This window comes from Neolamprologus multifasciatus, chromosome 7 (genome assembly GCF_963576455.1).
Source record: "Neolamprologus multifasciatus chromosome 7, fNeoMul1.2, whole genome shotgun sequence".
Lineage (NCBI taxonomy): Eukaryota > Metazoa > Chordata > Actinopteri > Cichliformes > Cichlidae > Neolamprologus > Neolamprologus multifasciatus.
The window spans coordinates 44,807,770-44,825,281 of record NC_140445.1 but is presented as its reverse complement, the minus strand read 5'-3'; the positions used below and the strand labels follow the sequence as shown (position 1 = coordinate 44,825,281).

Genomic DNA, 17,512 nt, shown 5'->3' with positions numbered 1-17,512 from the left:
AAAAATCAACTCCTGTAGAGTTACCTGAGACTGGCTCCAAAAGGGAGTTAGCTCCCATGAATGCCAAACTTTGCAGCAATAAAAAGCATGATCATAGCCCGGTACAAGAAATTTTCTTGTACCAGGTTTCTCGCTTTATAACAGCTGTACAAGTTTTAGTTTTTTTACAATTATTTCTCATCCATTTGGATAATGGTGACGCTTAAAGTTGGTGGTGTGTGATCAACAAGCTTTTCCTTAGTCTTATCTTCATTATTTCAAACCTTCGAAATGCATCTCGCGAACATGTTTGTGCTGTTGGTACCTCCTTGAACATTTTTAATCTTTCTGTGTGCTACAGGTGAGCCAAGAAGCCTGCGTTTCTGGAGTCTGGAGTGAGATTCTGCTATTCTATTAGTCTGTTGCTTTTTAGTGTTTGGTTAAGAGTATAATCTAACCAGTATTTTAAAAGCACTACTCTGAGCACAGAAAGTGCACTGCAGGCTACATTCACTTGTTCAAACACACAGTTGTACTTACACTACGATGGACGCATCAGGTCAATTTCAGATTCAGAATATTGCCCAGAGACTTTTTGACCAGTTTTTTAATCTGTGCCTGAAAAATGCCAGCGTTCAAATCACTGGCTTTCTAATTAGTGTGTTCTTTGCGCCTGCACAGTTTAGGAATGCAGTGTGCTAACCAAGTTTTCCAGGTTTTGCTGATACCTATGCATGCCACCCTCTTATCAAAGAATGGTCCCGTCTGGCTGCAAAGAAAAAAGCAACATGGCATTGACCAAGCAACCATGGAGAAGAATGAACTTCTGACTGTGCATGCTGGCAGAGTGTGGCCAGAACTGGCAAAAAAGTTGCTGAGGAGACCACAAGAAAATGGCACATAAAAAGAGACAACGACAGAAAAGGGCAAGGCAAAAGCAATCATCTCTCGCTGCTGCATGAAGGATTTCCATTCCAGATCAGGTCTAATTAGAATCTGCAATGTCACACTATACATGATAATACTTGAAGTTGAATGAATGAATGATCTTTATTGCTATTATACACAGTACAATGAAATTCAGTTTGACTTTGTTTTAGGATAAAAATAACAATAAATAAAGAGCATAAATACAAATAGGTAAGCTATTAAGGATAAAAATAAACTTAAACTTAGCAGCAAACTTAAGAGCCCCAGATCTCAGAAGAGAAGAAAACAGCATAATTACCACAATGTAACCAGTGTAAAGTGTCATTAACCAGGTAAAAGGTCCTCAGTGTGTTTTTAACATGTCCACTGAGAGAAGTGAAATAATACTGATTATCTCTTCATCATGGCAGCTGATAGTGGGGGGGGCTATATTAGGGAGCAAGCGAGCATTTTTATTTTGAGAGGGAATGGTGGGTCATCAGGAGCTAAGGCTGATTGATAAATGTGGGGAGCAAAGGCTAGCCAGTGCAACAACAAACATCCACAAAACACTTTGTTGTGAATGTGGCTGCAAAGCCGCAGACCAGTCAGGGTAACTATCCTGACCCCTGTCCACTGACCAATGCACTATGAAAAGAAGGAGAGAGGCAGTGTGATGCTTTGGCTAATGTTCTGCTGGGAAACCTTGGGTCCTGCCGTTTATGTGGATGTTACTTTGATGCGTACCACCTACCTAGGCATTGTTGCAGACCATGTACATCCTTTCACGAAAAGGGGCTGTGGCCTCTTTCAGCAGGATAATACGCCCTGCCACAAAGCAAAAAAGGTTCAGGAATGGTTTGAGGGGCACAACAACAACTTTGAGGTGTTGGCTTGGCCTCTGGATTTCACTCCATTCCAGCATCTGTGAAATGTGCTGGACAAACAAGTCCGATCAATGGGGCCCCTAACCTTGCAACTTACTGAATTTAACATCTTGGTGCACCACAGCACACCTGCAGATATCTAGTGGAATCCGTGCCTCTATGGGTCAGGGTTGTTTTGGCAGAAAAACAAGGACCAACACAAAATATTAGATGCCTACATAATATTAAATACCTCAGAGTACACATTGACAATAAACTGGACTGGGCTAAAAACACCACAGCACTTTACAGAAAGGGCCCGAGTCGTCTCTATTTTTTGAGGAGACTGAGGTCCTTCAACATCTGCCAGAAAATGCTCAGGATTTTCTATGAGTCTGTTGTGGCCAGTGCGATCCTCTATGCTGTTGCATGCTGGGGGAGCAGCCTAGGGGTCGCAGATGCCAACAGACTCGATAAACTGATTCGTAAGGTCAGTAATGTTGTGGGGATGGAGCTGGACTCCCTCAAGGTGGTGTCGGAGAGGTGGATGCTGTCCAAGATAAAGACCATGTTGGATAACACCTCCCACCCACTCCATGACATGCTGGTCAGTCACAGGAGCACGTTCAGTGAGAGACTGAGATTACCGAAAAGCAGCACTGAACGACACAGGAAATTATTCCTGCCTGTGGCCATCTCCCTGTACAACGCATCCACTTAACACACTGTTTACTGCAACAGCTACACCCTTTTTGCACATGTTCTTTTTCAGCTATTTATTAATAAGTGACTTTTATGTATATATATGCCTGTATATATTGTGCTATTCTTAGTTAGTGTATTGTCTGTCTCTGTTAATGTTTGTTTATAATGGAGCACTGTAACAAAAAATAATTTCCCCTAGGGATCAATAAAGTATTCTGATTCTGATGATTCTGATAGGCAGGTGGTCATAATGTTATGCCTCATCTGTGTATATCTTTATATGTTTGTTTAAATATGTTTTAGACTGTGGTTTTCAAAGTGTGTGGGGTAGACACGCTCTCTCTGGTCTACTTCCAGATGGGCACAGCACAAATCACTTTACTTTCTAGTGATGTTTGGCACAAGCAACTGCAGATAATGGGATGTTGGGGAGAAAGGGATTCTTTCTTTTCCCTTTTTTTTTTTCCAGTTGAACATGTTTAGAAAACAACCAAACACAGAGGACATTTCACTTCAGGCCAGCTTGCTCACTGAGTTCTGCTCTGATCAAACCTCAAGGGTCCTCCACAGCCTTTTCACCGACATGCTCCAACTCATCTGGCTACAGTGTGTTCCTGGAACAAAGCATTTGGCTCAACCTCTTATCTGCTAATCAATGTGAAGAGACCACTCAACATAATTGATATAGGATGTGATGATGCATGTTTTTCTCCCCCCTCAATCTGAAGCACACACACACACAGCTGGATCACACGGCTAACTGGAAACTGAAGAGCAGGGCGTTCTTTCAGACAATAAGTTTGCATTTGCATATGAATAACAGCGAATAATGAATTCCTCCTACTCTTTATTGTTTGACGTGAAGCTGTACATGTGTACTCGCTTTAAAAAAAGCTGCCGTGAACAGCGGGGTGCTCAGTGGCATTGTTTGAGATGTATCACTAATACGGTATATCTGAGTGATTCCATTTAAAACATCAAAGCCTAAAACTGTAACGCACACATGATGATATTTCATACGACTTTAGTGACACTAATGTGTTTTACTACTTGTGCATAGCACTGATGATAATGAGACTCTCTGTATATTTCATTTAGAGTAACACAAAAAAGAGCAGAAATGAGCTGTAAACAAAAAGGCGCATTTGTAACCAACAGTTGTACGCCGAAAAGCAAAACATCAGTGTTTTGGGACCTGAATGAAAATGTCCTACAGTAAGAAAGAGTGTGCTTCTGCACCGCGAGAGAGAGCAGAACTCCCAGTGGCTTGTTCGGCTCGCTCATCTGAGCGAGTCAAACATAACAGAGCAGTGACGGACGTGGCTCCTGTCTCACCGGGTTTCCTTCTCTCCTTTATGAATAATAGATGAAATATTTTTGCCTTCATGAAAACAGTCACTGGAAAAAGATTTTTTTTTTGTAATACACAACCAAGTGCTGTTTTTTAACCACATTATTTTAAAGTCAAGGCCTCAGCGTGGCCCAGGTTTTGTTGATTATTGTTATGCACATTCATTTGCATTTTCTTTTGTTTCTGGAAATCAAGACTAAGTTTACACAAAACATTAGATGGAAACTCTGCAGTTAGCAGCTTCAAAATATCCATCCATTCGTCCATCCATTAATTTGTCCAATCATCCATCCTCTTCTGTTTATCAGAAGTTGGATCACAGTGGCAACAAGCTTTGCAGGGTATTCCAGATGACAGAAGTTTCTAGTTCTACCCAGGGTTCTCAAAGCTGGGAATCTAGCAATAATATTGAGCTTATTCTGTAGCAGCTGGATGTATGGTTGAAAAAAGTAGGCTGAGTTAATACTTTGCTTTTGAGTCCTTTTAAAAAAAAAAGATTTCATACAATTACCTCTATCAGTCCTGTGAGTACAGCTGTATGCAATACCAAGAATGCACTGGGAGTGAGGCTGTGTTAAATCTGTGTGTGCTTTTTTCACACTTCACTACAGAAGCCTTCCTTTGCCACGCTGCCTACTTGGGAATAGTGAGACCTTGAAATCTCAGGAGAATTCACTGAGTAAACAGGAATTAGCTCAGTGTGCTATTTGGTGAGAATTTTAAAAAGTTGCTCCATCAACCAAAGTCCTAAAGGTGGAGAAAGAGAACCAACTAACAAAGACAAAAAAATGAAAAAAATAATAAGATTTTATGTAATTGTGAAATGTTGTTTATGACTAGTTGAGCTTCAATATTTTGTTGAACGGTTAAAGGTAAAATTTGGTTTAGGGTAAAGAGTTTGGCACTTACAGTGTGGGAAAATTAGGATTTAATTCTCTGCTGAAGTTTACTCACTTAAAAAAAAAGGAAATACTGAACAGTCTCTGATTTTTATGATAGTTTCATTTTAATGGCGAGACACAGAATATCAACCAAAAATCCAGAAAAAAAACAGTTTTATGTAAATGTTATAAACTGAATTACATGTCACTGGGGCGCCTCTGTCAGTGCACCCCATGGTGGCTGTGGCTACAATGTAGCTTACCATCACCAGTGTGTGAATGTGTGTGTGAATGGGTGGATGACTGGATATGTAAAGCGCTTTGGGGTCCTTAGGGACTAGTAAAGCGCTATATAAATACAGGCCATTTACCATTTACCATGAAATAAGAAGTATTTGACGCCTAATAACCTGGACAGAATTCTGGTTCCCACAGATTGGCTGTGTGTCCAAGTGATGCACAGATTACAATCAACCCATCAATCAATTATAGATACTCCTAATCATAACTTGTTATGTGGATAAGGCACACCTGCAGAGGTCAGGCTTAAGTTTGCCATTGAAGATCTAGATGATGTTCAGTGGCAAAAAACGAGAAGGCTCCTTCTTAAAATGTGGCTGACAGTCATTTGCTGGATCATCAACTTACCTTATTGGTAATTGATAATTGTGTGTTTCCCTGTGCACAGGTCTTCCCTGATGTTCCGTCCCTTGTGTATAGTGAGTATACTGTGTTGAGAGAGAGTCGTTTCGTTTCTCATTGGATTTGTGGATTTCCCTCCTTGCCTTCTCTCCCTCTGAATGTACCTTCTGCTAAATCTTGTGTAATTAATATTGCCCGAGAATAAACCCTTCAAATCTGTAAACGTGAGTTTAGCTTTTGAGTCCTGCCCCCCTGCTTAAGATGCGACAGCACTCTTGGAAAAAGAGAAATGTTGAGTATGATCCAAAGATCACCATTCCTGCAGTCAAGCACAGCAGTGGAAACATTATGCTTTGGGACTGTTTTTCTCTTAAGGGTACAGGACAACATCACTGCATTCAGGGACCAATGGGTCTTCCTTCATAACAGTGACCCAAAACATACCACCAAGGCAACAAAGAAGTAACTGAAGAAATGCATAAAGGTCAAGGATTGGCCTAGCCAGTCTGTAGACTTCAGTCCAAAAAAACTCCATGGAGGGAGCTGAAGCTTCGAGTTGCAAAGCAGCAGCCGAGAAACTTAAAAGATTTAGAGCAGGGGTTTCAAACTAGCAGCCTGGGGGCCACTTGTGGCCCACGTCACCCCTACTTGTGCCCCGTATATTGACTTGAAGAAATATAATGCAATGGCCCTTGAAGTGGTAAGGATTTGTTTGTTGTTGAGTGCAATGTTAAAATAATTTCTTTGAAAAGCAAAAACTTATTTAATATGAAGGCAACATGAGCAGAGTACAAACATGTTGAGGGATTGGCTGTGTTAGTTCAGTGAGCGAGTTATTTGTAAGTTTTCACTAGCAGTCAAAAACTAATGTGTACACTTATGCCTGCTTTTTTATTTAGTTAAATATGAATAAAATCATAGCAGAAGTGTCGCCACATGTCTGGCCAGAAAGAGAGTAGCAATGTGTTTATTTGGTAGTTCAATGAAAGGCTTCAGTTAGTTAAGAGTGAGAAATGAGAGCCGTTTGGAAAGAATCTATACATGTAAATGTGTTTTACACTCTGATCATGAATGGCTTTGGAAAACACTATCTGATAGGGTTAAGGTTAAGGTTAGGGCTGAATAGACGGCTGGAAGGTGTGTTACCACTGCGAGCGGCGCTCTATTGCATTCAACTGAGAATCTGGAAGGTATCATAAGGACGCTGAAGGGTACCTTTCACGTTACTATGAGACGCCTCGCGACGTGACAAATCGTTGGTATGTTATGCACTGGGAATGAGAATGCTCTGCCTGAGACGTGTGCAAACCTACTACTGTCTCGATACATGCTCAATTACTCAGGTAAGCAAATCCCAGAAAGTTGATTCCATTCATCTGGATGTTGCATTTTCAGTGTTTCTCCCACAGGAAACACAACATCCAGATGAACAGAATCAGCTTTCTAGGATCTTACCACTGTGTTTGCCAAAAACAGTGATGTGTTTTTTCTGGATTTTCGGTTGATATTCTATCTCTTCCTATTAAAATGAAATTACAGTTCTAATGTTTACTGGGTGACCAGATGGAGAACCATTTAGAGATTTCTTCAATCATCAGAATGTGTGACGCACATCTAAGCAAACAGTTTGATCCACCATTACCAGTACACTCAAATACCTTTGGTTAGACATTGCAGTCACTGAGACATTTAACCAGACTGTAGATACAACACTGCTTCTACACAGGATAATCAGAAAAATAACCTTAATAAGATATTCACCCTTTCAGTGGTCTATAAGTAAATATTTTTCACAGGAGGTTCTAATGTTACTCACTTACTGCTCATTACTCCTTTACAAACTGAGAGATCAGATCCAAACAGCTAAGCGTATTTCAGAGATTAAACAGCAACAGAGTGAACGTGTTCATTAACATGCGCATGTCCTTCTGAACACAGCTACAGCAGTGAATGACAATGGACTGTACATAAAAACATGTCGTCTCCTGTAGCAGCTCTGTGTCCTTCATAGCACAAATGTGCAATGAAGCAACAAAGTGCTTTATTAAATGTCCCCGGATAAATCCGGTCTGAGGCAGAATTCACATTTCTACTAAACCAGAAATGTTTGGCTGCAACTCAAGAGGGAGGATCCACTGGGTGTCTGTCACTGGAGGGGACTGCCTACAAGTTTAAAACTATGTAGGTTAATTCTTCAGAATGAAAGTCGATACATTCAATACAGACAATCATCTAAAAACGACCTTTGCTTTACCTCAAACGACTCACTGGTACAATATTTACAACAGTTCTGGGCCACGTGGCTTCAACCTGATAAGATGATGATTTTTTGTAGAAAAAAAATCTCACAGTCATCTCCAAGCAGACCTGCCATGTCTTTCTTTATATTCAGTCATATATTGTTTACAATGGTGGACCCTTATACTAAACATGGCCAAAGGTTTAAATAATAAGGCATGTTAAAGAATAACAAAGATTCCTCTGAAGCAGCTTGTTCAGCTGACTTCAGTTCACTTTTATTTAGATAGCACCAATTCACAACAACAGCTGACTCAGTTTTATTTTGCAGAGTAATGATGCTACAATATTAGAGAGGAAACCCCAAAAATCACACAGTCTGCTAAGAGAGAAAGGAAAACATCTGGCAGGTCCTTGTGGAGGTGCAGGCATCTGCTGGGACCTGTTGGTGGGTGGAGAAGAAATGCTCTGTAGTAGGTCCCAGACCCAAGTATGTCAAACAAATATATTGTTTTTTAGTTGTCAAATAATCAGTCAATTTTTAACTGTTCAAAATAAAAAGACAGACAAAATTGTTCCTATTAGTTGCACAAGGTTGCAGTTACTATTTTCAGTCTCAGCTGATCAGCTCAGTATTATTTTATTTCTTTGGATAGGAATTACGAGGGAAAAATGCATATCTTAGATTCCAAGGAAGTTTCTGTACTTTTACTTCATGTCTTGTGCAACCAACATCAAAATGTCACATTCAGTTTCCAGTCACAGAAAACAATCTTCACTCTGGACTAAAAAAGTCATATTATTATTTACTTTTTGGAAAATAAATTAATTTGTAGTTCTGGTCATTTTGATTTTTTGTTGTTGTCATTTTCTGGGGTTTAATCACAATCAATCACAATCAGAAGTTGGAAGCAGATATGAAAGATAAATAAAATTACTTCTGTCATTCACATAATTATCTGAACTCTGTGAATTATTTTCTTCTTTAAATGAGCGCAGAGACATAAAACATAACAATTATCTGGCAAATTTCCACTCTTGTTGCAGGAAAACAACCAGTGCCGGTTCGTATTTTTGACCTGAGAGATGATGGTGATAAGAGGCCTGGACTTATTTTTATGTTTCTAATTTTAAGTGGGGCAAAACAGGAAGGAAAAAGGCAGCAAACCAGCCTTTGATTTATATTCAAATGAGAAGTATACAGGGGAAATTGGATTTCTCTTTCATTTCGGAGAATGAATTTCCTGGTGGCAGATCGTATTGTATCATCTCGTGGCGTTAATATCCAGCTCTGAGCGTCGGTAGCTGCTCTTCATTACAAAGACTTGAAGGAACTTTTACACCTCCTTGCTGCATAAATGCAATGACAATTTCCATTTCTGTTCCAATGTTCAAACAATACCCCCACGGCCATTTAAGACATTTTTTTTAACCCATTTTAATTTACACATGAAAGGCGATAACATATCAAAGGAGTTCTACTTTAAATTCAACAGAAAAGTTGCCTCTGCCTTATGTACCATATGTCAACGAACTGCGCTAATTCTGCACCTCAAAGCAATCCAGCCGGAGGAGGTTCCTTTTGTAGGTGTAATTGAGTTTGGGGTGTTTATACGCTGATGAAAAATTCAACAACATACACAAGAACTCTAATCAGACCACACTGGCTCAAGGGGGGAAGAAAAAAAACCCCGACCACCAGCCACTCGCCATTAGCAGCGAGCTTTTTCTGAGGCAACATCCTTTAATCACTGATTCTGATTTAGTCTTTAAGTTTGGTCCGTATGTGTTGTAAACCCCAGTGGGAATCACCAGGCTTCCAGGCTTCTGTGATGTTGCTCATCCAAGCACACACGAAGGAAGCTGCAAGTTGATACCACAGCACCCTATGTAACTTTCAGGACCAGCCAAGGGCGCCAACAAATTTGTTCCTTTCTATTTTTCATGCTTTAGTAGTAGAAATACATATTAAAATTTGGTACTATACATGCACAGTCAATACAAATTACAGTAAGCTGACAGCCATATCAAAACACAGGAACCGTGTCAGGAAATTGTTCTTAGTATGCTCTTCGACTACTGTCAGACATGTGCTAAAGAGAACCTGTTATTCTCATTTACTTCTACCAGAGTAGTTTGTCATAATTTAAAGTTTGTAATAATCCCTGTTTATCTTATTATTCAACCTTGATTTTCACTATCTGAAAAAAAGCAGTTTGAATTACTCTGATCTTTCTTTAGATTGGCTGCAGCTCATAAACAGAAGCCTGGTTCTGCCTGCAGTTTCTTCCTGTTAAAAGGGATTTTTTTTCCTTTCCACTGTCACCAAAGTGCTTGCTAATACTGAGTCTTATGATTGATGGAGTTTTGGCTGTTTTCTCTTTATTTAGGATCTTCATCTTCACCTTGAGGCAACTGTTGTTGCAATTTGGCGCTATATAAATAAAACTGATTTGAACTGAATTCCTGCTTCCATCTTTCCACTGTAGTACCCTTGGGCAAGATATTCTCTGATGCACCCATCTGTGTTCGACTGTTAGAGAATCAGTCTTTTTACCATACAGGTCTGGCAGTGGGGAAAACTGTTTGGGGCAGCCTGTAGTCTAAGGCTCACGGAGTTTCCTTGCAAATATTTTAATGTCATTATTTGGGATTGAATGTGGGCACTGCCACTGTAACGGTGTATATTCTGTCCACTCACCAGCCACTTTATTGGGTATACCTTGCAAGTATCTGGTTGGATCCTCTTTTGCCTTCAGACCTGACTTAATTCTGTGCAGCAAAGATCCAACAAGGCGCTGGAAACATTCCTCAGTGATTTCGATCTATGTTAACATGACAGCATACAGATTTGTGGCTGCACATCAATGATGTGAATCGCCCGTTCCACCACATCCCAAAGGTGCTCTGTGGGATTGAGATCTGTTGACTGTGGACGTCCTTTGCGTACAGTAAGGTCATTATTATGTCTAAGAAACCAGTTTGAGATTAACTGAGTTTTGTGGCATTGGACATGGTCAGCAACAATACTCATGTAGGCCGTGGCATTTCATTGATGCTCAGTTGGTGGCCAAAGAGAACCAAGAAATCACCACCACATTTATGCACATTTCTGACCCTACCATCCAAATGTTGCAGCAGAAATCAAGACTCATTAAATTAAACCAGACTGAAGAAGTCACTTGGGTGAGTGACAAAATGTTTCTCCCACTGAAAACGTTACGTCCAGATGAACAGAATCAACTTTTGGAAACCAGGCAATGTATTTCCAGTCTTCTATTTTTGTGAGACTGTGTGAAAAGTAGCCTCAGTTTCCTGTTCTTAGCTAACAGGAGTGGCACACAGTGTGGTCTTCTGCTGTTGTAGCCCATCTGCATACCTCAGTTGTGGCTATGTGAGTTACTTTTGCCTTCTCATAAGCTCGAAGCAGTCAGGCCAATCTCCTTTCATTTCTGACATTAATGCATTTTCACCCAGGTAAAATGCGTGAGCTTAGAGCCTAAATTACCAGACTTTTGCCCGTTTTCCTAGAAATGTTTTCTCTTCCTAAGAGAAATATGAACAGGAAATGGGTACACTTGCCCACTAGCTTTGGTCCAGCTCAAAATTGAAACTGCACTGATCAAAAATCTCCAAAGCAGCAGGTTATTGGAAGCTGTTATTGTTTCTGAGATTTCTTTATACAATAAAGAAGATTAAAAGTCAGATATTAAAAAACAGGAAAGAAGTAGCAGCCATTAAAGCTGGTCGATTGAGCATTTATGCCACAGGCTCTGTTAGTGATTGGTGTAACATATGTTTTGTTTTTTATTATTATTATTATTATTATTATTATTATTGAAGTGTCTGCCTTCACAACACTTAATTCATTATTTTGCTTAATGCTTTCCTGCCCATGCAGGATTAGGATTATCATTGATTAAATGTAAAAAATTAAATTAAATTAAAGTTGTGAAAAACAGACATTAGTCCAAAGTGGTGTCTTTAAGTGCTTAATGTAATTTATCAGCAGTCTTCAGTACAGTCGATTTATTATCAGACACAACAAACTTAGAAATTATTAAGACAATTTCACATTCCCTTTTAAAAAGTGATTAACAGATTCAACTAATGTTATCGCTCCAAAGCACTACAAATGTTGATCAGGGTAAATAAAACACTAGGGCTGTACAGTGAGGGCAGCTAAGCTTTAATCTTAACTTGAGGTTTTCATTGCTGTTAGACATGAGCATCCATCACTGTTAAAAAGGATATGACACAAATCAGTGTGTTATAAACTCTGTTCTAACCACAAATGAAGCTCTGACACAAGGAATGAAAAATAGAAACAGGTGGCCTCGCAGGAGCAGGCTGTTTTATTTATTTTTACAGTGACAGTGAGCGTGTACAAGCTAACAATCATTCACTCTCAAGTCCTAACATCCACACTCAAACAGCTGTTTATGGGCAATGAGACACTCAGCCAGTGAAATGTGTTATACATGCACCACCTAGTGGACCAACATGTCCTCACTACAGCTGCTGCAAAGTGTTCAGGGCCACCTTAAAGCCAATTTCTAAATTAGTTTTACTGGCATTTACACACACACAAAGGTCAGTGATGCATCAACAAGAGAAAAAGTGTCTATTTTCTACCTAAAAGAAAATAAATTGTTGAGAGCATGTTACACGGGCACGTCTTGACGGCTTTTTTTCCTCCTTTCTCTTCTTAAAAAAAATAGAGTCAGTAAACATGAAACCACATAAAATCCCAAATCCATCCCCTGTAAGGGTAGCAAACATGGCAACTACTCAGTAGATGAAGCCATCAAGTTAACCTGATCAATTTCCCCAAAGAGATCAAAATATAACAAACTGTTATTAGATTTCTGCTTATTAACAGGTCAGCATGTAAACCTTTGGTGTGCAGACCAACAGTCAAAGTTAATGCTGACATTTGGTGCAGTGATCTGAAAGCCTTTTTTGTAACAGAAGTCAGAATCCAAATGTTTTGTGTCCACCTCAATTTACGTTTTTTTTATCATTCCTTACGAAACCTGAGCTATCAGCGTCTATATACAATCCAAAGTTTCTATTTTTCACATATTTTGATTGTGAACAGGCTTGTCACAGCTGCTCAAGCAAAAGCATCCATTTAAAGTCTTCCTTCCCACAAAAACCCAAGTACACAGGATTTCTGATTTTACTTCCACTGCACAATTTCGATGCTCATTATGCAATAATACTTCTTGTTGCTCTTTATATCCCAAAATGAAATTTTAACATTTCAAAGAATGCACACAAGCACTTCCGGGATGGGATATAATGACAAAGTAACTCAAACATCATGATTACAAACACACGTTTGTAACGATCCAAAACTAACGCATCACAAATTATGGAGCAGGTGGCCAGTGTTAGGAGGCTGTCCACAAACCTCCAGATCAGCAGCTTTAGATGTTTTTATGTTGCTCACATTCATATCAGAATCTTTAAAACATGCAAAACATCTCAACAACTCCCAGCTTGATTCCCTTGGGTCACGTGTACCTATGAATGCACCCAGAAGGTTATTGATCAGGATAGCTTGCAGGTGTGAAAATGTATTTGCTGATCTATTGATTACTGGCATGTGTGTTCAGCAAACCTGGCTGCAATAAATAAAAGAATACACATAATTGTTTGTGACTTGGAGAACGAACCCAAGCAGCTGCAATCACACACAGCCAAGCTGCAGGCCTTCTTTAAATGTTACAAGTCTTAGATTCTCTCCAGCTGGACAGAGCTGCTGTTCCTCCTGGATGGAGAGTTGCATGGAGACTCAGGTAGGAAGCAGCTGTGTTTATTTTCAAGAGTCTACTTGGTGGCGGATTCCCCATCAGGCCTCATGCTGAAGGGCTCCAGGCGTTCACTCTCAGGCAGCATGTTGTTGAGGCGCTCCATCAGCGGCACCGTCTGGTCGATTCCCATCTGGATGCGTCTCAGGATCATGGACATCTCGTTGACCTTCTGGATCTGCTCGGCGTACTTGGCATACCGTTTCTGGCGTTCCTGCATTATACTGAACAAGGTTTCCACCGACATGTCCATCTGCAGAGAAACAGAGTAAACATAGGTGAAAAAAAACCCAAAGTGTCCTTTTCATTTGATTATTTATTTATATTCTTTTAATTTTTCTTCTACGATATGTAACGGTTTTAGATTGATAAGGAGGCCCAATTTTATTTTAATGCAAAGACTTGTACATGTTTAATGTTTTTGTGAGCAGCTGTGTGCTTGCACTGAATTGTGGTTCAGAATTACTGTTTATCTATTCATTAAGGACATTCCACTGTATCTTTAGTTAAAGGAGGTAATAAAGAAAGCACAGAGGCTCCTTTCCCTAGTATTTAGGGAATCTGTCCAGCTCTTAATACAGCTGCCCTGTGGACATTTGGGTCACTTCTCTCAGGTAGGAAACTTTCTAAGTAAAACAGACTATTCCCACCCACAACTGAGATAATGGAGATTATATGGCTATAGGTCAAATCTGCAGAATGGCCTCATTCTCCTCACCTGGTCTTCTCCCTGACTTTTTCTTAGTGTTTTCTGTTTTACACCCTCCACACCTACCATTTAGCAAGTGCACACCCTGCAGACTTGTTCCATCTAACTGTATATTGTATATTTAATTGGGATATTTTGAGTTTATTTAAACATGTATGTGGTCTTTGTGAGTGGCTCCATAGTGTAGTGGTTTACACATGCACCCAACAAGCAAGAGATAAACGGCTCAGTCCTGGGAGGAGATGGAAATCCCTTTGGTGCTGCGTCACAAAGAGCATCCGGAGTAAAAATCTGCCCTTGTAGAGAGAGCAGCCAGCCTGTGACAACAGCCAGCAGTGCTTATGGTACTGGTGCAAAATATGTTTACATCCCATGTACATATAGTTAATATAGTTATTTAAGGACCTAAAAACAGTCTTACCTCTTTGATCCTCTTTACAAGAGCATTCTGGTCGAAAGCCACAGCCTCAGCACACTGGTGTAGGTGGTCCTGGTACCGGATGCAGAGCTGCAGAACCTGAGCGGTGTCCAGCCTTTCAAGGCACACACTGCTGGGTGACGTCTGGCCGCTCAGCACTCCTGTGGAGGGAAAAAGCAAAAAAAAACGACTTACTTGAACATGCAGGAACACGGTAACACTTGACAACAGTGTAACACTTGGTAATTACAGTAATTAGCAATGCACAGGATGTGACAGAGCTTTGCAGGCTGCTATTTCAGGAGTGTGCCTACACAGGAACTTTGGTTCATTATCAGCCTTCTAACACAGTGCTAATAGGTTGCAGCGACATTCAGCTCCACTACACAGAATTTTAAAATGAACTGATTGGAATCAAGATGAAAACTCAGCACATGTGAAAACTGAAAAGAAGGATGCCAGACAAAACATCTGAAGAGTATAATGAAGGCGTACCTCAGGTGATCACAGAAATCCAAACACTGTTACACTGCCTTTACAGCTAATGTTGCAGTGTGAAGTTATTTAGTTTTCTATTTTTCAATCAAGCAAAAAATAAATAAATAAATAAAAAGTCTATGTATTTCAGCTAATGTGTACGTTGCACCAAATTGGATTTGCTGCCACTTGATAAATGTAAAAATACAACATAGGTCATATATTGTACTACGGATGCATTTAAATGCATATTCTGTTATTTACATCAATTATTTCCAAGACCCAGTGCACCAGCGTAGGGTCTGACAGTGACTCCAAGGATTTTATTCCGATACCCAATGGGAGTGAGGTTGCTGTCATATGCACTCGGAGTGTACCTGCTCTCATCTTTTCACAGATGAGAGCAGGTACACTACGAGATGGACCTGCCAATTCGGGTATTTAATGGTCAACGGTGCCAAGCAGTAAGAACATGCTGGGCCCTCAGGCTACCATCATGAAGTATGTTTTGCATTGTTTTTTCAGAGATCAGTGGCCTGCTGGAGGTTATTTTGCAGCTCCGGCAGTAATGATTGGTTATGGACCTTCTACAGCCCTGTCCAGTTCTCCTAGAGTAACTGTCTGTCTCCCGGAATCTCCTCCATGCTCTTGAGACTGTGCTGGGAAACACAGCAAACCCTCTGGCAAAGGCACGTATTGACGAACCAACGTGGAGGAGGTGGACCACCTGTGCAACCTCTATATCTATCTATCTATATATCTTTAAGAGAGAGAAATTGTAACAAATATATCATTATAGTTCTTTAAACATACTTTGGGTCACCAAAAAGAACTAGATTAACTACAATGTAGTAAAATAAGGCAATTATAAACATACTTGCAAAACAGGTCACTTCTGTCACATTACATACTTGCAAAACAGTTCACATTCTGTTCACTACCGTGTATTTATAAATATAAGTTAAGATATAAGAAACACAGAAATCACTTTTTTGGCACAACATCAGTCCTTGTAAATAGGAATGCAAAGATCTGGTACTGTATTTTTATTTCATTTCATTGAAATCGGTCCAAAACTGTGGGTATGGGACATGAGTCAATCTTGCCCTGTGTTTGCTTCACCATGCAGCAGCACACCGGGTGGTATACTGCTTGTTTTAAACTCTGGCCATTTTAATATGAGCACCCGCCACTAAAACACTATACCCAGATCCTCTTTTACAGTCTCTTAAAGTGCCAAACAAAAATCCGTGACAGCACTCCGGAGACTTAAGCGTTACCTTTCAAAAGCGGCTGAAACGTAGGTATCTCCTGAAGCTTGATGACATCTGGGTCGTTGTGGATATTTCGCATTGACTGAGTCCCCTGAGCCACAACCACAATATCATCCATCTTTGCCTTCTGTTTTGCTGGAGATGGCACCACTGCAACGACAGAAATGTAATTAAAACCAAATCTGAAGCACAGCACATGTGGAATATGTGTAACTTTTAAAAAGCTCAGTACCCACACAATTTGACAGCAGGACTTTCATTGTTATATGTATACTACTAGTAGTGGCGCTACTACTGGAGGGTGCATGCAAATAGGATTTGTAATACCGATGACTGTTGGTGCAGGTGGCTTGACATATAATCCGAACCTCAGCTTTTCATTAAAACTAACCTTAACAGAGAAAACCACCACGGCAGACAGCCTTACCTGATGAGCTGTAATCGGAATGTTTGTGCTCTGCATCTCCGCTCTGTTCCGCTCCCATGGTGCTGACGTTGGGTTAGCAAACTAGCAGTTAGCTTCAGTTAACGTTTTCAAAAACTGGAGTTTCCTGCTAAAAACCAGTTTATGCTGAGTTCATAAGGTCTACAAACAGACCCTAAACAACTACTGGACCAAGTATGTAGGACCAGAGGAAGTAAAAGGGCTGTTGGCTCACCGGTTTAGGCTAGCTACTAATTGCCAGCTAGGATGTGTTACAAACGGGGTTACCCGAAGCTCGTTTGATAAATGAATCCCGAGCAAATGTTTTTCAATGTAGCGATTTAGCTCTGCAGAATTAAGAAATATCTGCATGACGGCACAACAAAAATGCCTGTGAGCAGACTTCAATTCGAAGCGAGGATACACTTCCGTAAATAGTGATCACGGGGTCTGCTTCTTAGCTGTAAAGTGCTCAATATTACCGCTCCCCTACTGGTGGCCAGGTCGCATATACAGGCTTATTGTGCGTATATTTATGTCTAAGGCTCTGCGTAAACAAGACTGTATCTCAACAAAAAATGTCAGTGGAGCCCCTACAAAGTGCTATTTTTCATTTCAAGTTATTTATTTTGTAGTTTACTGTGAATACTTTCAGATGCAAACAGCCATCACAGAAATAACTCAGCTACTAAGCTACAACTTTTACTTCCACCTCACTATTAAGATCTTTTTATAACCAGGTCTCATTGCTTTACAAGCTATGCAGTATGGAGTCTTTAACACCTTGCTACTTTTTAATATCTACAGTAAATTATATTTTAAT

At 40.1% G+C, this 17,512-nt stretch overlaps 1 protein-coding gene across 1 annotated transcript; it reads right to left on the bottom strand.

Annotated features, from left to right (window-relative positions):
- Positions 1-12,283: 12,283 nt before the first annotated feature.
- Positions 12,284-17,147, bottom strand: borcs5 (BLOC-1 related complex subunit 5). The gene is made up of 4 exons (XM_085167904.1): positions 16,693-17,147; positions 16,272-16,415; positions 14,518-14,675; positions 12,284-13,640 (listed from the first exon to the last, which is right to left on the bottom strand). Exons 1-4 carry the CDS (start codon positions 16,748-16,750, stop codon positions 13,407-13,409), a joined length of 594 nt encoding a protein of 197 aa, XP_085024030.1. The 5' UTR covers positions 16,751-17,147; the 3' UTR covers positions 12,284-13,406.
- Between the last annotated feature and the right edge of the window lie 365 nt (positions 17,148-17,512).

What these genes read in the sequence shown, in the direction of transcription:
- borcs5 (XM_085167904.1), bottom strand. Translation starts at nt 16,750, where the DNA reads ATGGGAGCGGAACAGAGCGGAGATGCAGAGCACAAACATTCCGATTAC. An exon ending in GTTTCAGCCGCTTTTGAAAG is followed by an intron (nt 14,676 to 16,271) that starts GTAACGCTTAAG and finishes TTCCCTCCACAG; the next exon opens with GAGTGCTGAGCGGCCAGACG. An exon ending in TTGTAAAGAGGATCAAAGAG is followed by an intron (nt 13,641 to 14,517) that starts GTAAGACTGTTT and finishes GTTTCTCTGCAG; the next exon opens with ATGGACATGTCGGTGGAAAC.